The sequence below is a fragment of the Carassius gibelio genome, chromosome A18 (genome assembly GCF_023724105.1).
Source record: "Carassius gibelio isolate Cgi1373 ecotype wild population from Czech Republic chromosome A18, carGib1.2-hapl.c, whole genome shotgun sequence".
Classification (NCBI taxonomy): Eukaryota; Metazoa; Chordata; class Actinopteri; order Cypriniformes; family Cyprinidae; genus Carassius; species Carassius gibelio.
In genome coordinates, this window is record NC_068388.1 from 10,984,026 (window position 1) to 11,009,317 (window position 25,292).

The following is a 25,292-nucleotide window of genomic DNA, read 5'->3' on the forward strand; positions in this document are numbered from 1 at the left end:
TGATATTAACTATTTTGAGAGATTCCCTGTCCACTAAAAAAACTTAAAAGCAACCAAAGTCAAGCTTTGACTCACTCAGCTTACATAACACTCAAAAGTGGACTTCCAAACCCAACTCAAAGGGATTCAAGCGAAAGTGTGTGCAGTACATTAGCAGATGTGCCCAAGGGAGTCAGTTCTCTGTGGGATAGCATGTACGTGTGTGTCCGTGGTCCAGATGAGGACTGGCACCCCCATCACCACTGAGCCCAGCTGAGCTCTCAACAGCCCGTGCTCACATTCCCACAGCTGTAGCCTAGAGATGCCTCATCGCTGTGATGGACATGTTTCACTAGGGCATGTGTGGACTACTGTCAACCATGACAACACCTCCAGTAAAGGCGTTATTGCAAATGTCCTTCAATAAATTGCACTTGTCCCTTCTTTTCTTTAAAAACAGCAAAAATCTGGGCCCCACTTAGACACTAACAATGGAAGTGAATGGGGCTAATCCTTAGATGTTAAAACACTCAATGTCAGTATTTTCAATCGGTTTCAAATAGCATAGCCACAACATGCAAACAATATTATGTGTGGTAATTTAGTATGGTAAAAAAAAACTGTACTCCTGTACTAAAAATACTCCTGTAGTTATATTCTCATAAACCCTAAACCAAGTGGTTCTCTGTAACCTTCTTTTTTTTTCAAATAAGGAACAAGTCAAAAACAAATGTGGTGTTGTTGTAATCACCCCAAATGCTGTTGAACTTGTACTGAACCTGGAATATTCCATTCATATATATTAAAAATCCCATTCGTGAAAAGACAGAATTCTCACAAAATGTATGTTACTGAAACAGACCTACATCCAAAATAAGCTCAGGTAAGTAAAAACCAAGACCAAAAAGTGAAAATAAGTGAAAGTGTACATCATGCCAACACACAGAACCCTGATCTGCACCCCCCGCTTCACACATAGTGAAGAGGACAGCTTGCTTCACAGATGGCCAAGGCAAGAGCGGTGGTTGGGGGCTACAGGGGACTTATATAGAGAAAGAGTGTATGTGAAGGTATGTGGAAGCCTTTTAGGGTTTGGGATTTGACCCTTCATTATATTCCATGCCTCTGGACGAAGTAATTCATGGCACTGCATTGAATCAACACCAAGCTAAGGATATACAATTGCAACCTTAAATCTGTGATTGCGATGGGAAACTCTTTTGAAGAGTGGAAACCAAAATGAATGGCTTGCGTGGAATGTGAGATCGGCTGAAATTGCATTTATCAGATTATTCCATTCAAGGCATTTTACATTTTCTGTTTGGTCTCATTAAATTAAAATAATTATTCTTTGTGCCGAGTTGAGAAAATGCGCTGTGTCTTCCGACCTCCAACATCTGAAAGCCTGAATGAAAAAGAAGTGTCTGACAAAAGTGAGTAAATAAAAAAGATTACATTCATTACAACTACACATAGTGTTTTATTTTAAGCATGCATTCATAATGCATCATAGCCTTCTTGAAATCTCACAGAATCCTTAGCATCAGGTATTCGATTTGCAGGTAAAATTAGCGACATCCATGATCTAAGGAGCCAGGTTTGGCTAGAATGTCTTCAGCAGACCTCGGCTGCGCTCTTTAGAGGGGCGACATGTGTCATTGTGTCAGCTGGGGTAAGGAGGTCACAGCTCGTTGATGCAGCAGGGGGAACGGGGGCTTTTGTAAAGCAGCCTTTACAGTCTGTCCCTCTCTTCAGGGCTGAACCTAATGGCCGTGTAGCTGCTGTGATTGGCCAGCTGTCATGGTGCGGGGCAATGCAGTTAGACAGTCACTGCTCTCCAATTGTTTCCTTCCACACCAGGGTGGGTTTGTCTTTTTTTAACATCATCACTACAGGTAGGACTTCACCCCGCACCCCCAGAGATTGTTGTGACAGCTGGAGGCCTGGACCCACCCACTCTCTATGACCAGATCCTTTCAGCTCTATTGATAAGGGCAGTCAGCCACATGTCATCTCTACTCCCCAGAGCAACGCTCATTGAAAATTCACATTATTGATCGATGTTCATTACGGCCGGCCCTTCAGAGGCTCTCAGTGGGATAGAGTGACTATTACTTAAGGCTAAGCACAGGTCTGAGAAAGCATTGAAATAAAACACAGGGCGTGCAGTACTAAAGAACCACAGTGTTGATGTATATATATGTATATAGTCTCTGACCTGTAAGCAATAACAGAATATTATTCTATGGATGCTCTACAGTGATATACAAGGTCTGTAAACGTGTTTCACATTATATCTGTTAGTGTTTGGTACATTCTTGCATGGTTACAATGGTGTATTGACCAATCAATATCCAGGACTGTGACCATTTTATAAATATACAACAGCTTACAATTCATTCATAGTGTTGTATTTTGATTACTTCTTCAGTTTTTGCAGCATACACTTCTAGATGGATGTATGATTAGACAAATACTGGCTTAACTAGATACATAAATGTCTAGATAGATACACACATACATACAGAAATAGATTCACCTTGTTTGTGTGAGTTAGGCTAAGTGGAAATGCAGAGAGTGGGACGGCACCGGAGGTTGTGTACGTGTGGATGTGTCAGATGAAACACTTGCAGATCAGTCTTAATGTGTGTGAAAGTGTGTACAGCGCCATGGAGAATGCAGCCATTTACCACAGCAGTGTCAGAGAGAGAGGTTGTGAGTGTGTGGATGTTCTGGAGAAAGAGACGAGGTGCTCGACGGGTCACAGGGTATCTCTAATAAATCACACCAATAGCATGCTTTTAACTCACCGAAAACACATCTGAAGGAATTAATCATCGATTTTGCACTGCAATTTGGTAAAAAAAAAAAGGGGGCAAGAATCGGGCAGAGAGGTGAGACAGGTCAAGAGCGAGAGAAAGAGAGTGAGCGAGAGAAAGAAAGAAGAGAATTAACAGTGACAGACTGCCAGCTTTCTTTAATGAGAACGGCTTAATTGTTTGGTTAGCAGGGATGTCACATCTAAAGTGACAGGCTGTGTGAGTGGCAGAGTAAATATTAATACAAGATCTCTGGGATTTTCATTAGCCTTTCTTTCTTTCTTTCTTTCTTTGTTAATGTTGCACTTTCCATAAATGACAAGCAACACTGCAGTGTCGGGCAGACAGTATAGTTCTTTTAAATGCATTTTACATGTGTGTAGTTGTGCTTTCCATTGTGCTCGTCTTGTCGTCGCTCGTGCCTGGTTACCATAGTCACTAGATTTAATCTAACAAAGCATGAACGCCTCACAAAGAAAAGCTTCACTGAGTCTGTGTGGTTAATCAGCAGTGCTTTGCCCTCCCTGACAATAAGTGAGGACTCTTGCAGATCTAGAAACTATATTTTGCACAAAAACTAACCCTATTTGTACGACCATTCATTTTTTTTCCCATTCTCATGTAAATTAAGTACATTTCTTCTTTCAATCTCTAACATTTGATTCTCATTTTTAAGACAGTAAAAAATACTGCAATAAAATATTTTTTATAAATATATATTTTTTTACTTACTCCATGATGAACATCCGTGTCAGTATCTGTTGTTTAGTATGCGAGAAATGAAGCCCCGTACGCAAGGCTGGCACAGTGCGTTCCTATAGAGAGAAAAAGAGTGAGAATGAAAGTGCGGGTAATCTCATTAACTCATTGTTATGAGTAAAGGCCTGCAATCATGTTTAACTGGCCTGCAGGGAATCATGAAAACTACATAAAGCTCACTCCACCTTGATCATTACAGTACACACCTTACCAGTGCACACAAACCAGTGCTGCCTGTCCATACATGTTTTATATTAAGGATCAAATACTTGTTTTCCAGAGGGCAGAGTGGATTACTAACATACTAAAGCACTAAACCTCTTGAGGCAATGTGTTACGGTGATTTTGCTCTGCTTCATGCTGAACAAAACCCCTTGGCTGTGGTAAATTCACTTAGAGCCAGAACTATCCATTTTATAAAAAATTGAGAGGCACCATATTAGAATTCTTCACTATTTTGTAAATAGATAAATAAATAAAAATAATAAAACACACTAAATTAGACAATTTGTCATTTTAAAGGACTAGTGTATCCAAAAAATTTAAATCTGCTGAAAATGTGCTTACCCTGAGGCCATCCAAGATTAGTTTTCTTCATTGGAACATAGCATTACTTGCTCACCAATGGATCATCTGCAGTGAATATGTACCGTCAGAATGAGAGTCCAAGCAGCTGTTAAAAACATTACAATAATCCACAAGTAATCTACATAACTGTAGTGAATTAATGTCTTGTGAAGCGAAAAAATACATGTTTGTATTAAAAAAAAAATCCACCGACATATTTGTTTAGAACTGTTTTGGACTGTTTTCGCTCTTAAATGATCTCCAGATTCAGAAGAGACAACTTTTTCCACTGGAGAAGCAATATTATAGATGTAGGTGTTATGATTTTATCAGCTGCTTGGACTCTCATTCTGACGGCACCCATTCACTGCAGAGGATCATTTGGCGAGCAAGTAATGATAAATTTCTCTAAATATGTTCCAATGAAGAAACTAATTTTAGTGAGTGAGTAATCTAAATGTAAAAATGCAAGAAATTAGCATGTACAATTAAATATACAGTATCAGCTAAGACTCTAATAACGATTATCAAGGTTAAGTTGGTCATGCGAAATCAAGTTGACCAACAGAGAGCTGCTTAGTTTGACAATGTACTTTTTTCATGACATTTTGGAGAAATTTCACTAATGTGACCATATATTTTTTGTACCGATTGAAATGTATAAATAGAGGAAATGACAATTAAGTATCTAATATTGACAGATACCAAAATAATAATATTGGCTAATAAATAATATGCTACCGATATATCTTGCATTCTAAAATATCACAGTATTCTATAAGTGTACATTAGCTGCAAATGCTACAAATCCTTGTGAACAGCTCATCTGAGTGTGTGTTGTGATTGGTATTATGTCTCAGGCGTTGTACAAATATGGGGTCGTAGCTTGTTTTCATTTCCCAGGCTCACACGGTCAACACAGTCCTCAAAGCCTGAGACAGAAGGTAAACAGGCGGACAAAAGGACGGCTCCTGTTCCCACGGTGACCTTTGAGACCCCAGATTTGTTGTAGTAGTGTCTGTGTTAACCTGGTATGAATGGCGCCATCAGGGCAGCATCTCTATCCTCCTTTATATGCCTAGCCATTCTCATGCAGTTGTTTTCCTCTTTTTCTCTCTTAGGTGGTTGTTCCCACACGGGTTGGTCAAATGTATGTGTATGACACGGGGAAAAATGAACAGGATGAGTATGACATCCCCAGACACCTCCCACCCTCCCAGGATATCTATGACGTGCCGCCCACCCGCTCCCAGTACAGTCAACAGGTAAAGAATTCATCTGAACAGAGGCATCACATGGCCCTGTGTGCACTGATTATGTTATTGGGTTGAGTTTCATATGCACTTTAATGTCCATGTGAAGAAGGTCATTTGATAACTAGTCATTTGTGAATGAGCCAGTAATTCTTTCTTTCTTTCTTTCTTTCTTTCTTTCTTTCTTTCTTTCTTTCTTTCTTTCTCACTCATACCTTTTAATTTCTTTCATTCTTTCACTCTTCCTTTATCTTCCTTAATGTTTTCCTTTTCCTTTTGTTTTTTCACTGACCTTTGCTTTCTTTTGCTGGCTTTTTTGATTTATCTAACTTTTTTGTTATTTTATTTTCAGTTTTGCTTTCTTTTACTTTGTTTTTGTTCTTTCCATTCACTTTTCAATGATTTTTTCTTTCACACTTCCTTTTGCTTAAATTTTTATTTCATTTCCTTGTCTTTTGTTTTTCATTTTTGTGCTATTTTTCCTGTTTCTTACACTCTTTCACTTTCATTTGTTCTTGCTTTCATCCTCTGTCTTTCCATCTTTCATTCAATTTCACTCTTTTGCTGGTTCTTTCATTGCCTCTCTTTATTCCCGCATCCTTACATTCCTGTTGGCTCAATGATTGAATGCTTATTTTTAGATGAGGTCATGCATTACTTGCAGTAAAAGTAGATATTTCAGTGTCTGGAGGCATTCCAAAAAGAAGGTCAGCACTGTATGTGTGAGTGAAGCATCCCTGTATGTGCACGTGTGTGTGTATTGTGTGTGTAGGGAATGTGCTGTCACTGAGATCAGTCCTTGAGTGCAGCACACACACACACACACACACACTAGAGCAGAGAGAGACAGACAAAGCCTGGCTCACGGCAAAGGACATGAAATTCCAACACATAGGGAGCCTGCAGCACAGCTATACAGAAAGAATAAGAGAAACGTGGATGATGGGAAAGACCTGAGCATATTCTGTAAATGACAGAGGACTGGACTAAACAAGGCAGATGAGACGAGGCACATCACTCATCATTTTGAGTGCTAAAAAACAACAGTATCACCAGTAGAAATGTACAAATACAAATGTGTTAAACTACCATAAAAAAGACACTGGATGGAATTCAAAAAGAATGAATGTGGCAGCTGATAGCATTGTTTATTTACACATGCAGTTTGCATTATTTTAGCACTTGTTTCACTCAATCATAGCATCATCTAATTCATTAGTCTCATTTATTGAATCAAGCTAATGTAAGAAATGATAGCCCAAACACAAACATTTTTATACAATGAATACAATTTTTTGTTGACAGATTTTGGAATGCTAAGTTATGGAGGATGTTACCATATATTAAATCTTAGGGAAAAGAAAAAGGTATTTAAGTTATTCAGGATTTAATTATGCAGCACTGTACCAGAATAGTTAAAATCTCCTTAATCTGGTTCATCAGAGGTTAGTGAATAGATTTCAGGTTTTTACACCAAAAGAACGTGCACCGACTGTTAAAAAAATCCTAAATTTTTCAGACTGACCAAAAATGCTGCAAGCCAAACCACTTCCACCTCAAAATCGCTCCAAATGTTCATTGTAACAAATCAGCATCTCTCAGATTACAGCGATACAGAGGAAAAAAGCACGGTTGTTTAATCAAATGGAGCAGGCACAGCGGCTGCTGGATGTTCAGTGAGAGGTTTTGGTATTCATGGGTTCTTCTGCCTTAGTCTCTGACTGCAGGCTCTCCTGGGGGCGCACAGCAGATTGAGAGCCATTGTTTGGCCAGCATTAGAAATGCTAATGGTGTTTGTGTAAGAATGTGTGGGATTGGTGCAGTACTGATAGAAGTGTAGAGTAGACATTAATTCAGAAGTCCCTAATACACATTAAAGGCATACAGTATATAAGGATTCTTCTGTGGGAAATGATTGTTGTTACTAAAGGTACAGATGGTTTAAATGGATGTTTGACAGCTGCGTAGCATCCTTATCTTAGAGAAGTAATACATGGCGATGAGTTTCTGTTATAAACAAAAATTACTGCTACAAGCAGGCGTTTGCTGGTGAATCATCTGAAGTCTGTGTCTAAGATGCTTTTGTAATATACATTTTCTGTCATTACAATCCTTAGATGGCAGTTTGTGAACCACTGGTTTAAATGATTAATGCATAAATATTAAACTAAAATGGGCTATTGAAATTTACCAGTCACTAAGTGTGTGTGACACTTACTCTATCTCAGACAAGATTAAACTTCATCTTAATCCAAATCCCATTGACCTCATTTCACCCATATCAGATGCAGTAGTGGAAAAATCACACTTTTACTGCTAGCACTATCAAACGTTCATTAGGTTTTAATCCTTTACTAACATTCAAGCACTGTGAGTCTGTGTATGTGTGTGTGTGTGTGTGTGTGTGTGTGTGTGGTTGTTTTTTCATGTTTGTACCAGCTGAGCTGCAGGCATTATTTTATATTTATATCAGTTGGCACAGTTTTGACAGAGCATTGGGACAGGAAGTAACACTTCATTTATAGCAATTTCTGAAACTCGAGAGTCAATGCTGTTTTTGTTGTGTTGCGAATGCATGCATAACTGTGTGTGTGGGTTTACTTAACTATACATCTGGGGGCACCCAAAATAAAATATATACATTTATTCTTACAATAATCTAGGGTTCCTTGGTGGGTAGGGTTAGTCTCTAATTGAATTTTTTAAATATATAAAACTAAAGAAGAACAGTACATGATATTTCAATGCTGGGAGGTTTATTTTTAACTATACCTTTGGGTCAAATTTATCATACATTAACATAAATGGATATATGTCTTTATAAAATATCTGAATTCTGCTACCATTCAAATGTTTGGGGGAATTAAGAATTTTTTTTTACAACTATTTATTCAACATGGACAAATTAAATTCATCAAAAGTGAGATGAAAAGCATTTATAATGTTACAAAAGATTTATATAAAAAGTGCTGTTGTTTTGGACTATCTATTAATCAAAAATATGGAAATAATGTATCATAGTTTGCACAAAAATATTCATCAGTTCAGCTGAATGATCATGCGACAGTAAAGACTACAGTGCTGAAAACTCTGATTTGCCAGAATAGGAATAAATTGCATTTTAAAATATATTAAAATAGAAAATAGTTATTTTTTAAATTGCAACAATATTTCAAAATATTTGCATTTCTTTTTTAATTACATTTTTATTTTTCAAATAAATGCAGCCTTGGTGTACATAAAATACACTATGTAGAATATGTTACAGTGACATTAATCAATAAAACTATGACAGTACAGAGTAGTTTTCCACGGGACAACATAGCTGGTGACTTCTATAATATTTCACACAATATGATCTTTGTCCTTAAAATGATCATTTTTGTGAAGACATGGAGGTTTTTTTTTTTTTAGTTCTGCATACCTCTGCTTAAGGCTCTCCACAAAAAACTCCTTTACTATCACGCATGTTCAATGTCTTAACTTGACCACAGAGCCACTGGACAGGTAGCAAAGAAAGAGAGAGGTTGTGGGTGAAGGTGGAGGTCAGCATCTCTGCAGCACTGCTGATTTACTCCAGCTGTCCTGTCTAAGGTCGTGTTCCCCGTTCATCCAGTTCCCACAATCCCAATTCTTCTCCAACATGCAAGAAAAAACAAGGGTGGAAGGAAAAGAGAGAAAAAGACAAAAAAGGACAAAGAATGTGGGAGAAAATAGAAAGGAATGCAACATAAATAGATTATTTTCAACTAACACAAGTTTCGATTTATTTAGTATCCCTAACCCTATTTTTATGAAATAGCTATTTTCTTTACAGGCCAGATCTACTTATAGCTGCAGATCTATGTTTTGAATGTGTATTTATTTCAATTATTTACTGTACCTTATTAAAACTAGCAAATGAGTTTGATGTCTTTTTGACCCTGTTTCTCCCTGGGTCACAGGTTTATGACACTCCTCCCATGGCTATGAAAGGCCCACCCAGTAGAGATGGTCAGGAGATCTATGACACTCCACCTAGTGTGGACATGAGCCAGCGCCACTACCAACAAACGGTAACACTCCATACAGGACTGACAAAAATCAATTACACTCTGGTTTTATTTACACTTTTGATCGGCACATTAATGGGGGTTAAAGAGATCTGTATTTCCTGAAACAAATCAACACTGATGGTCTCACGATCATGAAATACAATAGAATAGGATCTGTAAGTGATTTACGTTTCTTGGAACACCTTAAAACTGTGTTCAAAGATCCTAAGCAAATAATAAATGTGTGTAACTTTAAACTGATATCTAGAAGTGCAATATATTTGGGTTCCATATAGACCCTTTTCACATTTAAGGGGTTTTCAGTAGCAGAAGTCATTAGTTTGGTAAAATCCTTTATTACTGAAGGGAAGCTTCAAAAAAAAAAAAAAAATATATATATATATATATATAATTTTTTTTAATTTTTTTTTTTTATCAGCTCTAATAGCAAAGAAGAAGTCCACAGTAGTGTGTATATGACCTTCCTAAAGAAAGAAAAAAAGGATTGAAGGATTGATTATGCAGATTAGAAGTTACAAAGATGTCAAATATGCCATTAGCATTATCAGGTTTCCTGTATTTTGATATCAAGGTAATAAAACATAAAGTATAGTGATATAAATGTGTATAGATAAAAAAAAAGAAGTGTCTATTGGTTATCATCCAACTTTAGACATTTTAATTTCCTCTATTTTGTACTAAAGTACAAAGTATTCCAAATGTTTATATCTAAGGGATGAAGTTGTGAATATCAGAAGAAAAGCCCAAAAGAAGTAAGATATAAGTAGAATACAAGGAGAGGGGGAAAGAAACAGAAGAAAGAAGGAGAAGAAAAAGTAAAGGTTAAAGGCAAGAGTAGAAAAGAAGGTAAGAATCAGAGTAGGCATATATATATGGTTAGACAAAGTTTCCACACCTTTAGAATAAATATAGCAAAAAAAAAATAACCACTTTTAAATATCGTATCTTACATTATCCAAAAAGTTTCTAAAAAAAAAAGAACATCTAGTACCATTAATGACTAATTATGAAAAAAAATAATATATATATTACTCGGGCAGTGAATATACATAAAAAAAGAGTAACAGTATTTGAATATTAATATATGATGAGGATTAATATAAGCATAAACACACACAAAATAAATAAATCATTCATAAATGAATACATGGATATGAAAATCAAGGAAAACAGAACAACATTTATTGTTTGGATAAAAGCTTACTTTAAGTTGATCTATTGAAACACTAATAATTTAATATCACTGTTAAATGTCTTTAGCAAATGTCAAAATGCATATCCATTTTTAATATTTTACTATTTATTAAAAATAATATTATAATTAAATTCATTTTATCATTTAAAATGGTTGTATTGGTATTATAGTATTGGCCAGATTTTGAATATATGTACATCCCTAATGAGTTCAGTTATGATCATACAAGGCTAGTTTTGGTAAACACATTATTTCTCTTTACAGGTATATGACATTCCTCCATCTGTCAGCAAAGATGTTCCAGATGGTCCAATCAGGGAGGAAACCTACGACGTTCCTCCTCACTTTGCCAAGATGACGAGTCTGGAGAATCACAACCAGGCCTATCTATCTCAGATCCCAGGAGGTCCCGAGCCTCCCATACCAGAGGATGTCTATGATGTTCCTCCTCCTCAACTAATTGGAAAACGACAGCCTGAGGGCCAGGAGATCTACGACATCCCTGCCAGCCTGCGAAAGGGAAGCCCACAGGACCACCATCCTGCAGATGTGTATGACTTCCCCCGTGAGCGACCAGCGGGCGAAGAATCGGGCGACTATGTGTACGATGTGCCTCCGCAGGTGGTGCGTGACGCAGCGGCCACCGAGGAGCTCACTGTGAGCTTCAAACGCCTGTCTGCTTCCAGCACGGGAAGCACCCGCAGCAACCTCTCAACGTCCTCTTTAGACATGGTGCCGGTACGGGATTCTTCCGGGCCCGGCCGCCTGCTGCTCCTAGATCTAGACCAGGCCATGGAGCGACTGTCCCGTCAACAACAGGCCGTGGAGAGCTCGGTGTCCCTCCTCATGTCATTCATCAGTGGGAACTGGCGCAGCCCCACTCAGATGGAGTCCAACCTCCCTGCCATCCGGCAGGCTGTGGACCGCATACGTGTGGCTGTCAGGGACCTGCTGGAGTTCGCCAGAGGGGCCGTAGCCAACGCCACCCAGGCCACCGACCGTACACTGCAGACCAAGCTCAGTAAACAGGTGCAGAAGATGGAGGAGGCCTTCCAAGGTCTGGTGAGGTACAGTCAGGCGCTGGACTCCTTGGGCTGGTCCCCAGCGGCTCTGATTGCACCTTCTACAGGCACCGGCGGGGACGACCTAGACCGGCTGGTCATGTGTGCTCGTGGCGTGCCCGACGACACCAAGCAGTTAGCATCGTTTCTCCATGGCAATGCCTCTTTGCTCTTCAAACGGACAAACAAACAGCAGCAACTGCCATTGCCGCCTGTCCCTCATACTGGTGACATGCTGGGTCAGCTGACGAACAACAACAACATCTCAACCTATCAGACAGGCACACCTGAACGGCCTAACATCCAGTCCCGCCCATTACCCTCCCCTCCCAAGTTCTCAGCTGAGGAAGAGACTCCAGACAGGCCGTACGAGACGACAGAGGAGGGTTGGATGGAGGATTACGACTATGTCCATTTACAGGTACACTAAATATAAATTCATTAGCTTTTGATAACAGTATCCAGGTGTATGTTCTCTGTCACTGCTATAAAGAGTGGAGTACATGCATCCCATGCAATCCCCAATGTGTCAAGCCTCAGGCCTTTTCATCAATCACTACGTATGATTGCATGTGCAGACCTGGTTTTCCTGTAAGCCCACATACATCTTCCTTCAGCACAAGCTGTTGCACATCTGCTGTGTGGTTCTGTCAAAACTTCCAGTGAAACTGAGCAGATCAGATGAATTCTGTTCAGTCACACAGAGATTCCTTCATCTTTCAGTCAGGTCATGCATATGTTTTTTTTCATTACCAGTCCTGGCTTATTTGGGGCCCTAGGCGAAACAGGAAAATATATAAAAAAAAAAAAGAAAAGAAAAGAAAAAAACCTGCTTAGTTTATACAATATTGCAATGCAAACAGACCTTGGTGTATAGTTTATTTTTTATATATTTTATTTATTATATATTATTTTTGTATATATCATTGGATGATTTATTGTTAATTTTATAATTTTCATTATGAAAACATGCTATATAATATATTATATAGTATTTATTTTATTTTTTTGTAGTTTTGTGAAAGCTATGACCATATTTGGTCTTCTCTACCACAGTGTTTTAGACAAACACTTTTTTACCTACAATAATTGTGCAATTTAATTATCAGAGAGATATATTTAAGTTGCATTAAAAATCATTTTAGCTGATAAACCAGAAAGAGCATGTTTAAATTGGCATAGGATTTCTGATATTTTCTAATATTTTCACAGCATTACACAGCTGAAAATGTGTTGACTTTCACAGTGATATTACACTGCCACCTGGTGGACTAAATTGACATTTTTCAGTGCACTTTAATTTAATTGAAAGAACTCGATGGATGGGGATTACATTTTTATTTTAAAACAGTGGGAACAGTTGTATGTTGGTTGTGGCTTCATCAAAATTATTTGCTTATGCACAAGTAATTTAACCTGATCTTGCACTTTTTTGCTTTAAAGTTGTGACTTATATTTTTAACATACATTACAATTATCTACCCACCTATCCATAGACAGTAATCTTTTTATTCATTACAAAACTTATTTTCATTTTCTATTTTAGGGCAAAGAAGAGTTTGAAAAGAACCAAAGACAGCTGTTAGAAAAAGGGAGCATCAAACACAATAAGACTGTGCTGGAACAGCAACAGGTATATGAGAATAAAACACCTTATTCACAACACTCTCTACAAAGTGACAAAATATAATTTTTTTGAGGGAGTTTAACGATTTAGAAAGTTCCCCTAATAAAATAGCACAAATAAATGTATTTATCACAGAACACAAAACATTAAAGCCTTCAAATATGGCCAGCATCATGGTATTTATACAAAATAATTTACATTTTTCATAAATTTGTAAATCATGAATCATAAATTTTAATATAATTTTTTATTTATTTATATACTTCATGATGCCTTTCAAAGTCACATGTAGGTGTGCATTATCCACAAAAGAATTGAGTCTTATATAAATACATATGTAAACAAACATGTAATGCTTTTTACAACAGTATTTTTTGTTCATCTTTTAAATACGGTATTACTCACTCATGTCCCCCAACAGCTGAAGCAGTTTGAGCGACTGGAGCAGGAGGTCTCCCGACCAATCAACAATGACATTTCGGCCTGGACTCCGCCCTCTCACTACCCTCAGACTCCACGCAGTAAGCTGTGCACGGGCGACCGGCAGCTGCTGCTCTTTTACATGGAGCAGTGCGAGGCCAACATCACCACGCTCACCAATGCCATCGACGCCTTCTACTCCTCCATCAACAACAACCAGCCGCCCAAAATCTTCGTCGCCCACAGCAAATTCGTCATCCTCAGCGCTCACAAGCTCGTCTTCATCGGAGACACGCTCTCCAGGCAAGCCAAGTCGCCCGAGGTTCGCACAAGAGTGGCTCAGCACAGCAACACACTATGCGAAAAGCTCAAAGACATTGTGGTCAGCACCAAGACAGCAGCTCTGCAGTACCCCTCACCAGGGGCTGCGAGAGACATGACAGAGAGGGTGCGGGAGCTCGCTGGCTGCACCCAGCAGTTCCGCATGGCGCTCAGTCAGCTACTGGCCATATGAGTGCAGGGGTGAATGTGCCCCGGGACAGTCCAGGCACAGAGCCTGTTTTAAACTCACTGGACAAATGTACCCTGTGCCACAAGCTTTTTATCTCCACAAAGGACAAACTGATGAATGGGCAGAGCCATTGGTTGTAAATGAATCATTGTAAATATTTAAGTTGCTGTATGCTGGGGACAAATGCAGACGGTTGAGGAACACGAGAAGGACAGTATCTAAAGAGTAGATTTAAGACATTATGCATTATTATTATAGCTAAACTGTAATTACTGCTCTGATTATTATAACTGTCATCATTATTATGAGATACTGACTAAAGGTGTTTAAGGTTTTAAACGTGTATGTACAGTAGAAGTGCAACCATTTCCACAGAAGATCTACAAAGGAGGCTTTTTTTAATGAACTGTGCCTGTTGGAAGCAATTGACTTACTTTATCCTTTTGCTGTTGCTGTTATTCAAAGAGGCTAATTACAAAGCATTCTGGGAGTGAGCCTATTGGCAGACAAGAGACATTCTTATTTACAGTGAAAGTCTTATTTACACATATTAACAATGCAAAGCAACAAAAAGCGGTGAAGAACACATCATCCAACTTGGACTACTTTTGACATTTTTGCTAAAAGTTCATGAAATATTCCCTGCCTGTAAACTCTCAAATGCCTGCTCATGGCTGCGCCTCTCTGGCATGTTTTAGGCTAGTTTGATAACACATCATGTCATTATTTGAGATCTGATTAAGCTCATTAGAAGAGCAAATATTTAGTCCTTCAGCGTCATTTGAACTACACTGTTGTGCCAATTCCTGCTGGACAGGTGCATTGTGGCAACAACATCCCGAGAGCCTTTGATTATATTCCTATTCTTTGTGTCGCAGATATCACACTTCATCCAACACAGACTGAGGCGGTTAGTGCACAAATATACTATATCCAGTACCAGCTTGTGTAAAACTTCCTCTTCCTCCATTGCATCCGTTTCTGAATGGAGACCTGAACCACAAGCCTCAATTTCTCACACCTTGTCTTCTAGCTCCCTGTTGGTTGTATTCTCAATTTAAGAATATGTCAGAAAAGTAGTTTAATGAAATTTATTAAACTTTTTAAGTACTGCAACATGTTGTTGTGCATATAGTCAAAATCCTTATCCAGTTGAAAAAAAAAAATAAGAAAGGAAAAAAGAAGCATTTAAGCCAAACGGTGACCTGATATATGTTGTACTGTTATTCTGTTCTCAAATCTGTGTTCAAGGTTTTGAATGATATTGACATATGTTACTGTAAATTGCATAACTGGAAATGTATGTTTAATATATTTTCATTAAAAAAAATTCCAGTCCATCTTGCTATTAATCATGTTTTGTTTAGTGATACAAGTAAATTAAAAACATATGCATTTAATACATTTTCATACACTGCTCAAATAGTTCAATGTAATACAGATGTGAGTTGACAAAGCAAACTGATCTTCATGCCAATCACATGTCTGATAAGCATCTGAAACTAAACCAAGTGGTCAACAACCAGACAACCATGCACAGTGTTTCCATTCCTGTTTCTGTTTAGAACCCAGTTAATGAAGCAAGAGTGTGCAGTGCCCCATTGTGCTTATGATTCCATTATGAAAACATAAGAACTATAATAAGTGGGACAGCATTTATAAAACACTATAGCTACAAATAAAGTATACTATTATTACTGTAGAACAAGAGGAAGGAAACAGGCTGGAACATAACTGTATACTGTAGCTAAATGTGCATCCTCTATACTGCGTAGACATTCAAATAATATTGTTTACTTACTGTATACTGCTGTCACAAGCTACCAAATTCATTACAGGGTTGTTAAATTATTTAACATATTTCTCATCTTTCTAAAAATTGAAATGGCAATTTTTTTCAAAAACATGCACAAATGAAAGAAATTAAAAATCATTTAAATTATTGTAAATAAGACATATTATCCAGTACATTTATGATTATGGTAAGCATTTATTCGCTCACAGATGATCCTTTGGCAGATTAGATTTCAGAATTGCATTAACGCAGCTTTTTACAACAAAGACGTTATTTTAAAAGAAAACTGATCACCAGATTAGCAGACAAGGTTTACAACTTATAAATAATTATTTGAATATGTAACTGTGGAACAAATATGGGTTGGGTCTACTTGGTACACTTTATGACATTTCTTGAAAAGAAAACATAAAGAAAAGGATTCAGACAGCAGTTTAATAAAGCCAGAGTCTTGATAAGATCACCATATACCTGGCGGAAGTAATTCAGTTGGGAATGAACATCTGGATGAGATGTTTTAGTCAGAGTTTTGACTATATCAATCACATTGATAATGTACACAGGAGTCCAAAAGAGAAAGAAAGCCACAACGATGCTGATCACAAGTCTCTTCTTGTAATTCCTAACGTTTGTCCCCTGGTTTCTAGGTTCCTGGTCCTGGTCCTGTGAAGAAGTTAGACTGGAGCTCTTGGCCTTTTGTCTCAACCCTTTGTCCAACCATAGATAACACGTCAACATTGTCACAAATGGAATGATAAACCCAACCAGGATCTCAAAAAGCAAAAGAGTCACTACCACAGACTGCGACTCCATTTTCCGCTGACATCTTTTAAGTCCATTCTTGTCTTCGAGTCTATGGGTAAAAAGTACTGGCAGGGAAAAAGCAAAAGCTAGAAACCAGATGCCAATCAGCTGAAAGCGCCTGTGCCGTCTTTCCAGTCTTTGCAGTATCATTCTGTTAGTGACTCTTGACTTGATGACATTGTGATAGCGGTGGATGCTCATGGAGGTGACCGTCAGGACCCCAACATACAGACTACAGTGACCCAAAAAAAACAGGAGCTTACAAAACCAAAGGCCGAACTTCCATCCATAGAGTATTGCATGCAGCACAAAAGGAACCAGGCATAGGGTCAAAGCATCAGAGACCGCAAGGTTTAGCACTAGTTTTAAAGTGAAGCTTGGATTTCTGTTCCACTCACGAGTAATGCTGATGATTACCACAATGTTGCTTGGCAAACCAACCAAACACCACAGACCCAGAACTACAGCCGGAGCGATGTTCTTTGAACCCACGACAGTGCTGTTAGATGTGGAATTGAAGCCTAATCCTTGCTCCATCATCAATATTGTTGTTGTCTGGAAAATGCAGAACCTTCTGTCATTAGAAATGAAATAAATGTGCTATGACTGTTTGAAGAACAGAGGCTATGTTGACTCCTCCCACATCTACAACTGAAGCCACAGCTTTGCTTTCACTTCCGACGAACAAGGTTACATTTTACGCAAAGGTAAAAAAAATAAAAATAATTAAAGCTCCCATCTAACTGGCTATATATAATGTATTTATACCTTAACCTTTCCACCGAGTCCTAACAAGATGTGATGATGAGGTTCTACTGACAAGCAATTTGTCCACACCAGACTCGGCACAGAAGTGTAAAGGAGAGGAGAGATCAGGAGAGTAAATGTTGAAATGAAGTGCTGCTTAAGGTGTTTTTTTAGTAAAGGGAAATACCTTTTAAAGTTTGTTGAGTAGTTCTATTTTTGACATTTAAAAGAGTTTATGTTATGTTGATTTTTGAGGTTACCAATAGGCTGAAGTGTAGACCTTGTGGTTCGGCTATGGTTACATTTCACTAAAACGATGTTCTAGATAAGTTGTAACTGTGTTGATGTCTGAAATGATAACTTTTTTACTTGCATGCAAAGGTTAGTGAATATGAGCAAGTGTTATGTTGTCTATTGATTCTTATATAAATCAATAAAATGAATCAGCTTGAGAGCATGCACATTATTTATATGGTCATCATTTCTAACTTTCACAATCAAATGATCATGGAACATTCATGTGTGTTTATGACAGCTACTGACAGCCTAAAAACAAGCTAGCTCATTCAACACAAAGGTAACCAAAAAGTGTTTTATATTCTATAAACTCTTTTAAATATTCAAAATACCGAAACATTAAACATTTAAACTCTAATAAGTCTTTCAATCTCTGTAGTTTGCTCAATTTACTTAGCTAACAACACTAATCTTAAGTTTTTTACTCGGTTGTCATTTGCACTCAATTTTATTACGTTAAATGAAATTACATTTGTTAAATGTTAAGTTAACTTAAACCCTTTGTGTTGGAGCTACATGAATCATTTACGACCGAAACTGGGCAGCAGCATAGGGATAGATCAGGAGAGTAAATGTTGAAATTAAGTGCTGTTCAACATGTGTCTTAGTAAGGGGAAAGACTAATGCTTTGTTGCTCAGTTACATTTAACATTTAAAAGAGTTTGCTACGTAGATTTTTGAGGTTACCGTTATGTGATGCGTAGACCTTGTGGTTAGGCTTAGGTTGCAAAGAATAAAACGTTGCTGCACTAGATGAGCTGCAACTGTTTTAATATATATATATATATATATATTTTTTCACCTTTATTTAACCAGGAAAGTACTCGTTGAGATTAAAAATCTCCTTTTCAAGAGTGTCCTGGCCAAGATAGGCAGCAGTACAACCATACATACAACACAGAATACACAATAACATAAGACAACTAAAATAGCAGATACAACAACCACAAATCCTTAGCATATCATGCAGAACAACTACAGCCAGATGTGGCTGTTTCCAAGTCAGTTAATATCCTCTTAAAAGTAACCAATGAGACAAGCTTATTAAGTTTCAATTTTTTCTGTAACTTGTTCCATGCAAAGGGAGCAGCAAAGTTAAACGCCTTTTTTCCCCAGCTCAGTTCTAACACTTGGTACAGACAAAAGAACAAGATCCTGGGACCGAAGATTGTAAGTCCCTATATCTTTTACACTGATGTAGGTCAGAAGGTAGGATGGAAGAAGACCTAAAATAGCCGTATATATAAAAACATACCAGTGTTGGAGTCTCCGTGTTGACAGAGAAGACCATCCAACACGTTCATACAGTTCACAGTGGTGAGTGAGGACTTTAAGACCAGTGATGAACCTCAAAGCTCCATGGTATATAGTATCCAGTGCATGTAAACTTTGAGACGAAGCGTGCTCTCTAATGTTAGTGAAGACAACGGTTCTATTTGCATACTTACTCAGACAGGATAAATAAATAGCTCTGGCGGAACAGAGAAGACATCGACAGCGTGTCGACACACAGAAAACAGCAGGTAACCTTTGAAACAAAACAAAGTCTTAACTTAAATTCTGTTGATTTAATGATGAGACTGAAACAATACATGCGGTTTTGTCGTGTTTTAATGTGGTGTGATCTATAATAACACAAAATCCACGTCATGTATCATGTGATCGTTCATTAAGATTTTCAACCACGCAAAGATGTCAATAAAACAGCTTATGAATAATATCATGAAACTTCAGAAGAGTTACTCGATGTCCACACAGGATGTTAGTTATCTGGAAAAAGAATAAGGAGCATTTAGCAAAAAAAATTTTTATAATAAAAAATAAATAAAATAAAGTATTATATATATTTTTTTTTTACATTTATCATTAAAATGATGTTATTAGAACGTTATTGTATATATATATATATATATATATATATATATATATATATATATATATATATATATATATATATGTATATGTATATATATATATATATATATATATATATATATATATATATATATATAATGCAATTGTATACAAATCAGTTTGCAGTATGTTTTACTTTAAAACATTATTTAAGAGATCTTTTTTTCCTAGAGAAAAATTGCATGTACTGTTAAATAGTGTTAGTCCATGAAAAGCATGTGCTCAATGTCAACTCTAAACCACGTTAGAACAATGCGAAAATGTGAATATAGTCTAAAAAAGAGGGTTGTTCAGAAGTTATTTACACATCGCCTACTAACATTTATATTTAGAAGCATCACCTGATATATAGGCTATCCAGATGAGTCAATACTGAATCCAGTGAATTGAGATTGGAATCAAATCGCAAGCTTATGTATCAAAGTTGTGAAATTATGTCTCAGGCCTAAATAAAAGTAGCAGTCTCAGGGTTGGTATATGCTGTCGTAAAAGCCATCTGCTCCTATTATTTCAGCTTATTTTTTAGTAAATCTTTTTAACTAAGAAATTTGTATATCGAAAAATGTACCCATGATGCTGAAGAGAACATTCCACCATCAGTCTTGACAAGCAAATTAAAGAACTCTGCAGGGCATGCTCAACTCCCATGAAGTATTGCAAAGTACATAAGCTAGTCTCGCTATGCTGTCAAAATGCACTATATAAAGCATTGCAGTGTACTACGGTGAAAGCAGCTGACCAGTCAGAATCAAGTATTCCTGCAAGCCATGCAATACACCTTTTTTTAGGAGCAAGTTTTAACATGAATGTGAAAGCAATGTCAAAAAACAAAGTTAATGCTGCTTGATGTCACATAATAGTATTTGTTATATTATTTTAATGTACTGTCATAACCACTGGTGTCTAGGACAGTAGTTTTAGGGTCTACTGCACTTTTTTAATCTTACTTATTTAACCATAGCAGCTTATGAATTTGAAGTCTGGCACTTATGCAGAAAAGGGTTTGCTTCCATATTGAAAAATAAGGTGAATTATAAAATATTAAATATCAAAATCACTTAAGTTATAATCTAAATATATAAAATGAAACCATTTGCATTGTTCAGTCCTTGTTCATAGGGTCTTTTTGCAATTTCCTTTTGTGGTTTTAACACATATTTCTCTTCCGTTCTTTTGCTGACTAATATAGCATCTCGTGCAAACTGAAGACATTTACTTCGTGCTTTTTATTTTTTTATTTTTATCTACGACCATCTAATAACCACACTTGCAGATGTTCTTAGTTTTAAGAATGTTCTTAGTTTTTCTTAATTACTTGCAACATATCCAGTTTAAACCAGATAACCAACCCTTAACCCCTTTGACCATACTTACTTTGTTGATTGGTCACATGACATGTAAAAAAATTATAGATATATAAGAATACAAATATGGGTTTGGGGAAGCCCTGGCTTACATTATCAGTTGAAACAGTTCTGACTGTTACCAAAAAAAAAAAAAAAAAAAACTGCAACCAGATGAACATTTCCATCTGTTTAATAACACTTACAGCAATCAAATAAAATGCAATTATGTATAATACTGATATTTACAACACCCAATTCATGTTAATAAATATGATCATGTTTCTGTATAAAATGCATGACACAGGAAGCTGTTAAATAGTGTGAGTCCACTAAAAGCATGTGCTCATCTACTGTAAACTATGTAAGAACATTTTTAATCCACAGTCTAAAAAAATATGGTTCTTCAAAAGGTTTTTTTTTTTTTTTTTTTTTACATTGCGAAGCTTACATACTGCCTATTTGTTTTTCTACTTTTGGCCTTTTGTTTTATATAGATGTAGGAGACACACTGTAACTCTAACCTCACGCATCACACCCAACTTCATCATCTGCAGTGAGAAACTGCCACTCAGAATATATACATAATAATGGAAAAGTCTTCATTACTATATCCTCTTTCTATTTTGTGTTTTACTACAGGCTACAAGATATTATAAGACAAGGCAGATAGAGAGGTAAAAACAATATTAATGAATACAATTATAAAACACTGTGAAGCATGGTTCTTTATAGAACTTTATAAAAAAGGTTCTGCTACTATTACAAGCCAAAATCAAATTTTTGTAGTTTAGAACAATTTTTTATTTTTTTTTTGGTGCGTGTTGTCTTTAAAGCATATATTTGACTAAAAATAAATTATTGAATCAGAAATTTTGAATTATCTCTTTCTGAAATATTTCATTAGATTCGCTGAAGAGATGGCATAGAGAAAAGGATTCAGACAGCAGTTTAGCAAAGCCAGAGTCTTGCTTGTATCACCATATACTTCGCGGAAGGACTTCAGTTGGGAATGAACATCTGGATGAGATGTTTTAGTCAGAGTTTTGACTATATCAATCACATTGATAATGTGCACAGGAGTCCAAAACAGAAAGAAAGCCAAAACGATGCTGATAACAAGTCTTTTCTTGTAAGTCCTAACGTTTGTCCCCTGGTTTCTGGGTTCCTGGTCCTGTGGAGCTCTAGTTAGACTGGAGCTCTTGGCCTTTTGTCTCAACCCTTTGTCCAACCATAGATAACACATCAACATTGTCACAAATGGAATGATAAACCCAACCAGGATCTCAAAAAGCAAAAGAGTCACTTCTACAGACTGCGACTCCATTTTCCTCTGACATCTTTTAAGTCCATCCTTGTCTTCGAGTCCTTGGGTAAAAAGTACTGGCAGGGAAAAAGCAAAAGCTAGAAACCAGATGCCAATCAGCTGAAGGCGCCTGTGCCGTCTTTCCAGTCTTTGCAGTATCATTCTGTTAGTGACTCTTGACTTGATGACATTGTGATAGCGGTGGATGCTCATGGAGGTGACCGTCAGGACCCCAACATACAGACTACAGTGACCCAAAAAAAACAGGAACTGACAAAACCAAAGGCCAAGTTTCCATCCAAACAGTATTCCATACAGCACAAAAGGAGCCAAGCAAAGGGTCAAAGCATCAGAGACCGCAAGGTTTAGCATTAGTTTTAAGATAAAGCTCAGGTTTCTGTTCCACTCACGAGCAATGATGAGTATTACCGCAATGTTGCTTGGCAAACCAACCAAACAGCACAAACCCAGAACTACAGCAGGAGCGATCTTCTCTGAACCCATGGAAGTGCTGTTAGATGTGGAATTGAAGCCTATGTTGAGCTCCATCATGATCAAAAATATTTTTTAATCTCAAATTTTAGAAACCAAATTTATGAGTTACTGAAACAACCCCTCCCACAAAACGACATATGTGAAATGGCATGCTTACCTATAGCTGGAAACAAAAAAACAAAGACCACATATCATTGTCACAAGAACAGGTTTTAGCAGCACTTGCATTAATAAATAATTAGCAATATGACAACAGTAAATCATATGATAAAAGATCAGTAACTAGTGCACAAACAAATAGGAACATTTTATGGAAACATTTTAAATTTCAAGTATGACCAGTGTTTTATAACAAGCTTCTCAGTAAGTTAGAATGTATTGGAAAAGTTCATTTATTTCAGTAATTCAGGTCAAATTCTGAAACTCGTGTATTACATAAATTCAATGCACACAGACTGAAGTAGTCTAAGTCTTTGGTTCTTTTAATTGTGATGATTTTGGCTCACATTTAACAAAAACCCACCAATTCACGATCTCAACAAATTAGAATAAGATGAAATGCCAATTAGCTAATCAACTCAAAACACCTGCAAACTGGTTTCCTGAGCCTTCAAAATGGTCTCTGACAATCATTGACGCCCTTGACAAGGAGTGTAAGTCACAAAAATGAAATGCCAATAAGCTGGCTGTTCACAGAGTGCTGTATCCAAGCATGTTAACAGAAAGTTGAGTGGAAGAAAAAAGTGTGGAAGAATAAGATGCACAACCAACCGAGAGAACCGCAACCTTACGATGATTGTCAAGCAAACTGGATTCAAGAATTTTAGAGAACGTCACAAGGAATGGACTGAGGCTGGGGTCAATGCATCAAGAGCCACCACACACAGAAGTGTCAAGGAATTTGGCTACAGTTTTCGTATTCTTCTTGTTAAGCCAGTCCTGAACCACAAACAACATCAGAGGAGTTTTACCTGGGCTAAGGAGAAAAAGAAATGGACTGTTGTCATTGGTCCAAAGTCCTTTTTTCAGATAATAGCAAGTTTTGTATTTCATTTGGAAACCAAGGTCCTAGAGTCTGGAGGAAGCGTGGAGAAGCTCATGTCCCAAGTTGCTTAAAGTCCAGTATTAAGTTTCCATAGTCTGTGATGATTTGGGGTGCAAATGTCATCTGGTGTTGGTCCATTGTGTTTTTTGAAAAACAAGGCCACTGTACCCGTTTACCAAGACATTTTGGAGCACTTCACGCTTCTTTATGCTGACCAGCTTTTTGAAGAGGCTGATTTAATTTTCCAGAAGGATTTGGCACCTGCCCACACTTACAAAAGCACCAAAAGTTGGTTAAATGACCATGGTGTGCTTTGACTGGCCAGCAAACTCACCAGACCGGAGTAATGTCAAGAAAATGATGAGAGAAGAGAGTCTAATCAACACAGAAGAGCTGAATGCCACTGTCAAAGAAACCTGGGCTTCCATACCACCTCAGCAGTGCCACAAACTGATCACCTCCATGCCACACCAAATTAAGGCAGTATTTAAAGCAAAAGGAGACCCTACCAAGTATTGAGTATATGTTCAATAAATTCAAATAATTTCCAGAAGGCCAACAATTCACTAAATGTTTTTATTGGTCTTATGAAGTATTTTAATTTGTTGAGTTTGTGTATTGGTGGGTTTTTGTTAAATGTGAGCCCAAATAATCACAATAAAAGAACCAAAGACTTACTTCAGTTGATGTGCATTGAATTTAATACATGAATTTCACAATTTAAGTTGAATTACTGAAATAAATGAAACTAATTTATTGAGAAGCACTTTGAGATAAAGACATATACAAATGACAACAAAATGACATTTTTTATTTTGATTACTTTTGATTTATTGTGATGTTTTTATCATCGGTTTAAACTGTCACCATGATGGCATTCATCGACTGCATCATTCATTGAAGGTTTCATTGGTTAGCAAAGGATGTAATGCTAAATTTCTCCAAATTTGTTCCAATGAAAAAAACTAACTCCTCTATACATTGAATGACCTGAGATGGAGTAAATTTTATATTTTTGGTTGACAATTTTCCATTCACATTGTGCTTTATCTTGGCTATGTAGCAAGCGTGGCTCTGCTAAACTCCAGGAAAGAGTGGGTTAAATTTATTTACAAGTTATGATTCATATCAGTCCATCCATTTAAATAGATTTTAGAGCAAAACAGTCTTAATTCCTAAGAATAAGTGTGTAAAATGGTCTGTAAAACTAAATTAAGACACTTTTTGGATAAAGAAACCCTGACTAATATCAACATATAGAGTTCCATAATTAGCCATATTAGAATATAAATTACAAAAA

General features: G+C 37.0%; 3 protein-coding genes across 6 annotated transcripts in view; 1 reads left to right on the top strand and 2 right to left on the bottom strand.

Annotated features, from left to right (window-relative positions):
- LOC127934435 (breast cancer anti-estrogen resistance protein 1) overlaps window positions 1-15,586 on the top strand; it is a 78,874-nt gene extending 63,288 nt beyond the window's left edge. For 3 of the 4 annotated variants that reach the window (XM_052531811.1, XM_052531812.1, XM_052531810.1), the window contains exons 3-7: window positions 5,246-5,389; window positions 9,322-9,432; window positions 10,892-12,109; window positions 13,235-13,321; window positions 13,737-15,586. In XM_052531811.1, coding sequence (XP_052387771.1) covers window positions 5,246-5,389; window positions 9,322-9,432; window positions 10,892-12,109; window positions 13,235-13,321; window positions 13,737-14,249 — 2,073 coding nt within the window. In that variant the 3' untranslated portion in view covers window positions 14,250-15,586. The remainder of the gene's footprint in view (window positions 1-5,245; window positions 5,390-9,321; window positions 9,433-10,891; window positions 12,110-13,234; window positions 13,322-13,736) is intronic. The other variant, XM_052531813.1, reaches the window with a different exon arrangement.
- On the bottom strand, window positions 15,337-21,087 carry LOC127934440 (leukotriene B4 receptor 1-like). Its single transcript, XM_052531820.1, has 3 exons — window positions 20,372-21,087; window positions 19,338-19,659; window positions 15,337-17,400 (listed from the first exon to the last, which is right to left on the bottom strand). Exon 3 carries the CDS (start codon window positions 17,383-17,385, stop codon window positions 16,411-16,413), a length of 975 nt encoding a protein of 324 aa, XP_052387780.1. The 5' UTR covers window positions 17,386-17,400; window positions 19,338-19,659; window positions 20,372-21,087; the 3' UTR covers window positions 15,337-16,410.
- Window positions 21,088-21,323: 236 nt separating this feature from the next.
- LOC127934439 (leukotriene B4 receptor 1-like) lies at window positions 21,324-25,200 on the bottom strand. The gene has a single exon (XM_052531819.1). It carries the CDS (start codon window positions 23,002-23,004, stop codon window positions 22,027-22,029), a length of 978 nt encoding a protein of 325 aa, XP_052387779.1. The 5' UTR covers window positions 23,005-25,200; the 3' UTR covers window positions 21,324-22,026.
- Window positions 25,201-25,292: the final 92 nt, after the last annotated feature.

Bases quoted from the DNA above. Each gene is read 5' to 3' on its own strand.
- LOC127934439 (XM_052531819.1), bottom strand. From the start codon at position 23,004: ATGATGGAGCTCAACATAGGCTTCAATTCCACATCTAACAGCACTTCC.
- LOC127934440 (XM_052531820.1), bottom strand. From the start codon at position 17,385: ATGATGGAGCAAGGATTAGGCTTCAATTCCACATCTAACAGCACTGTC.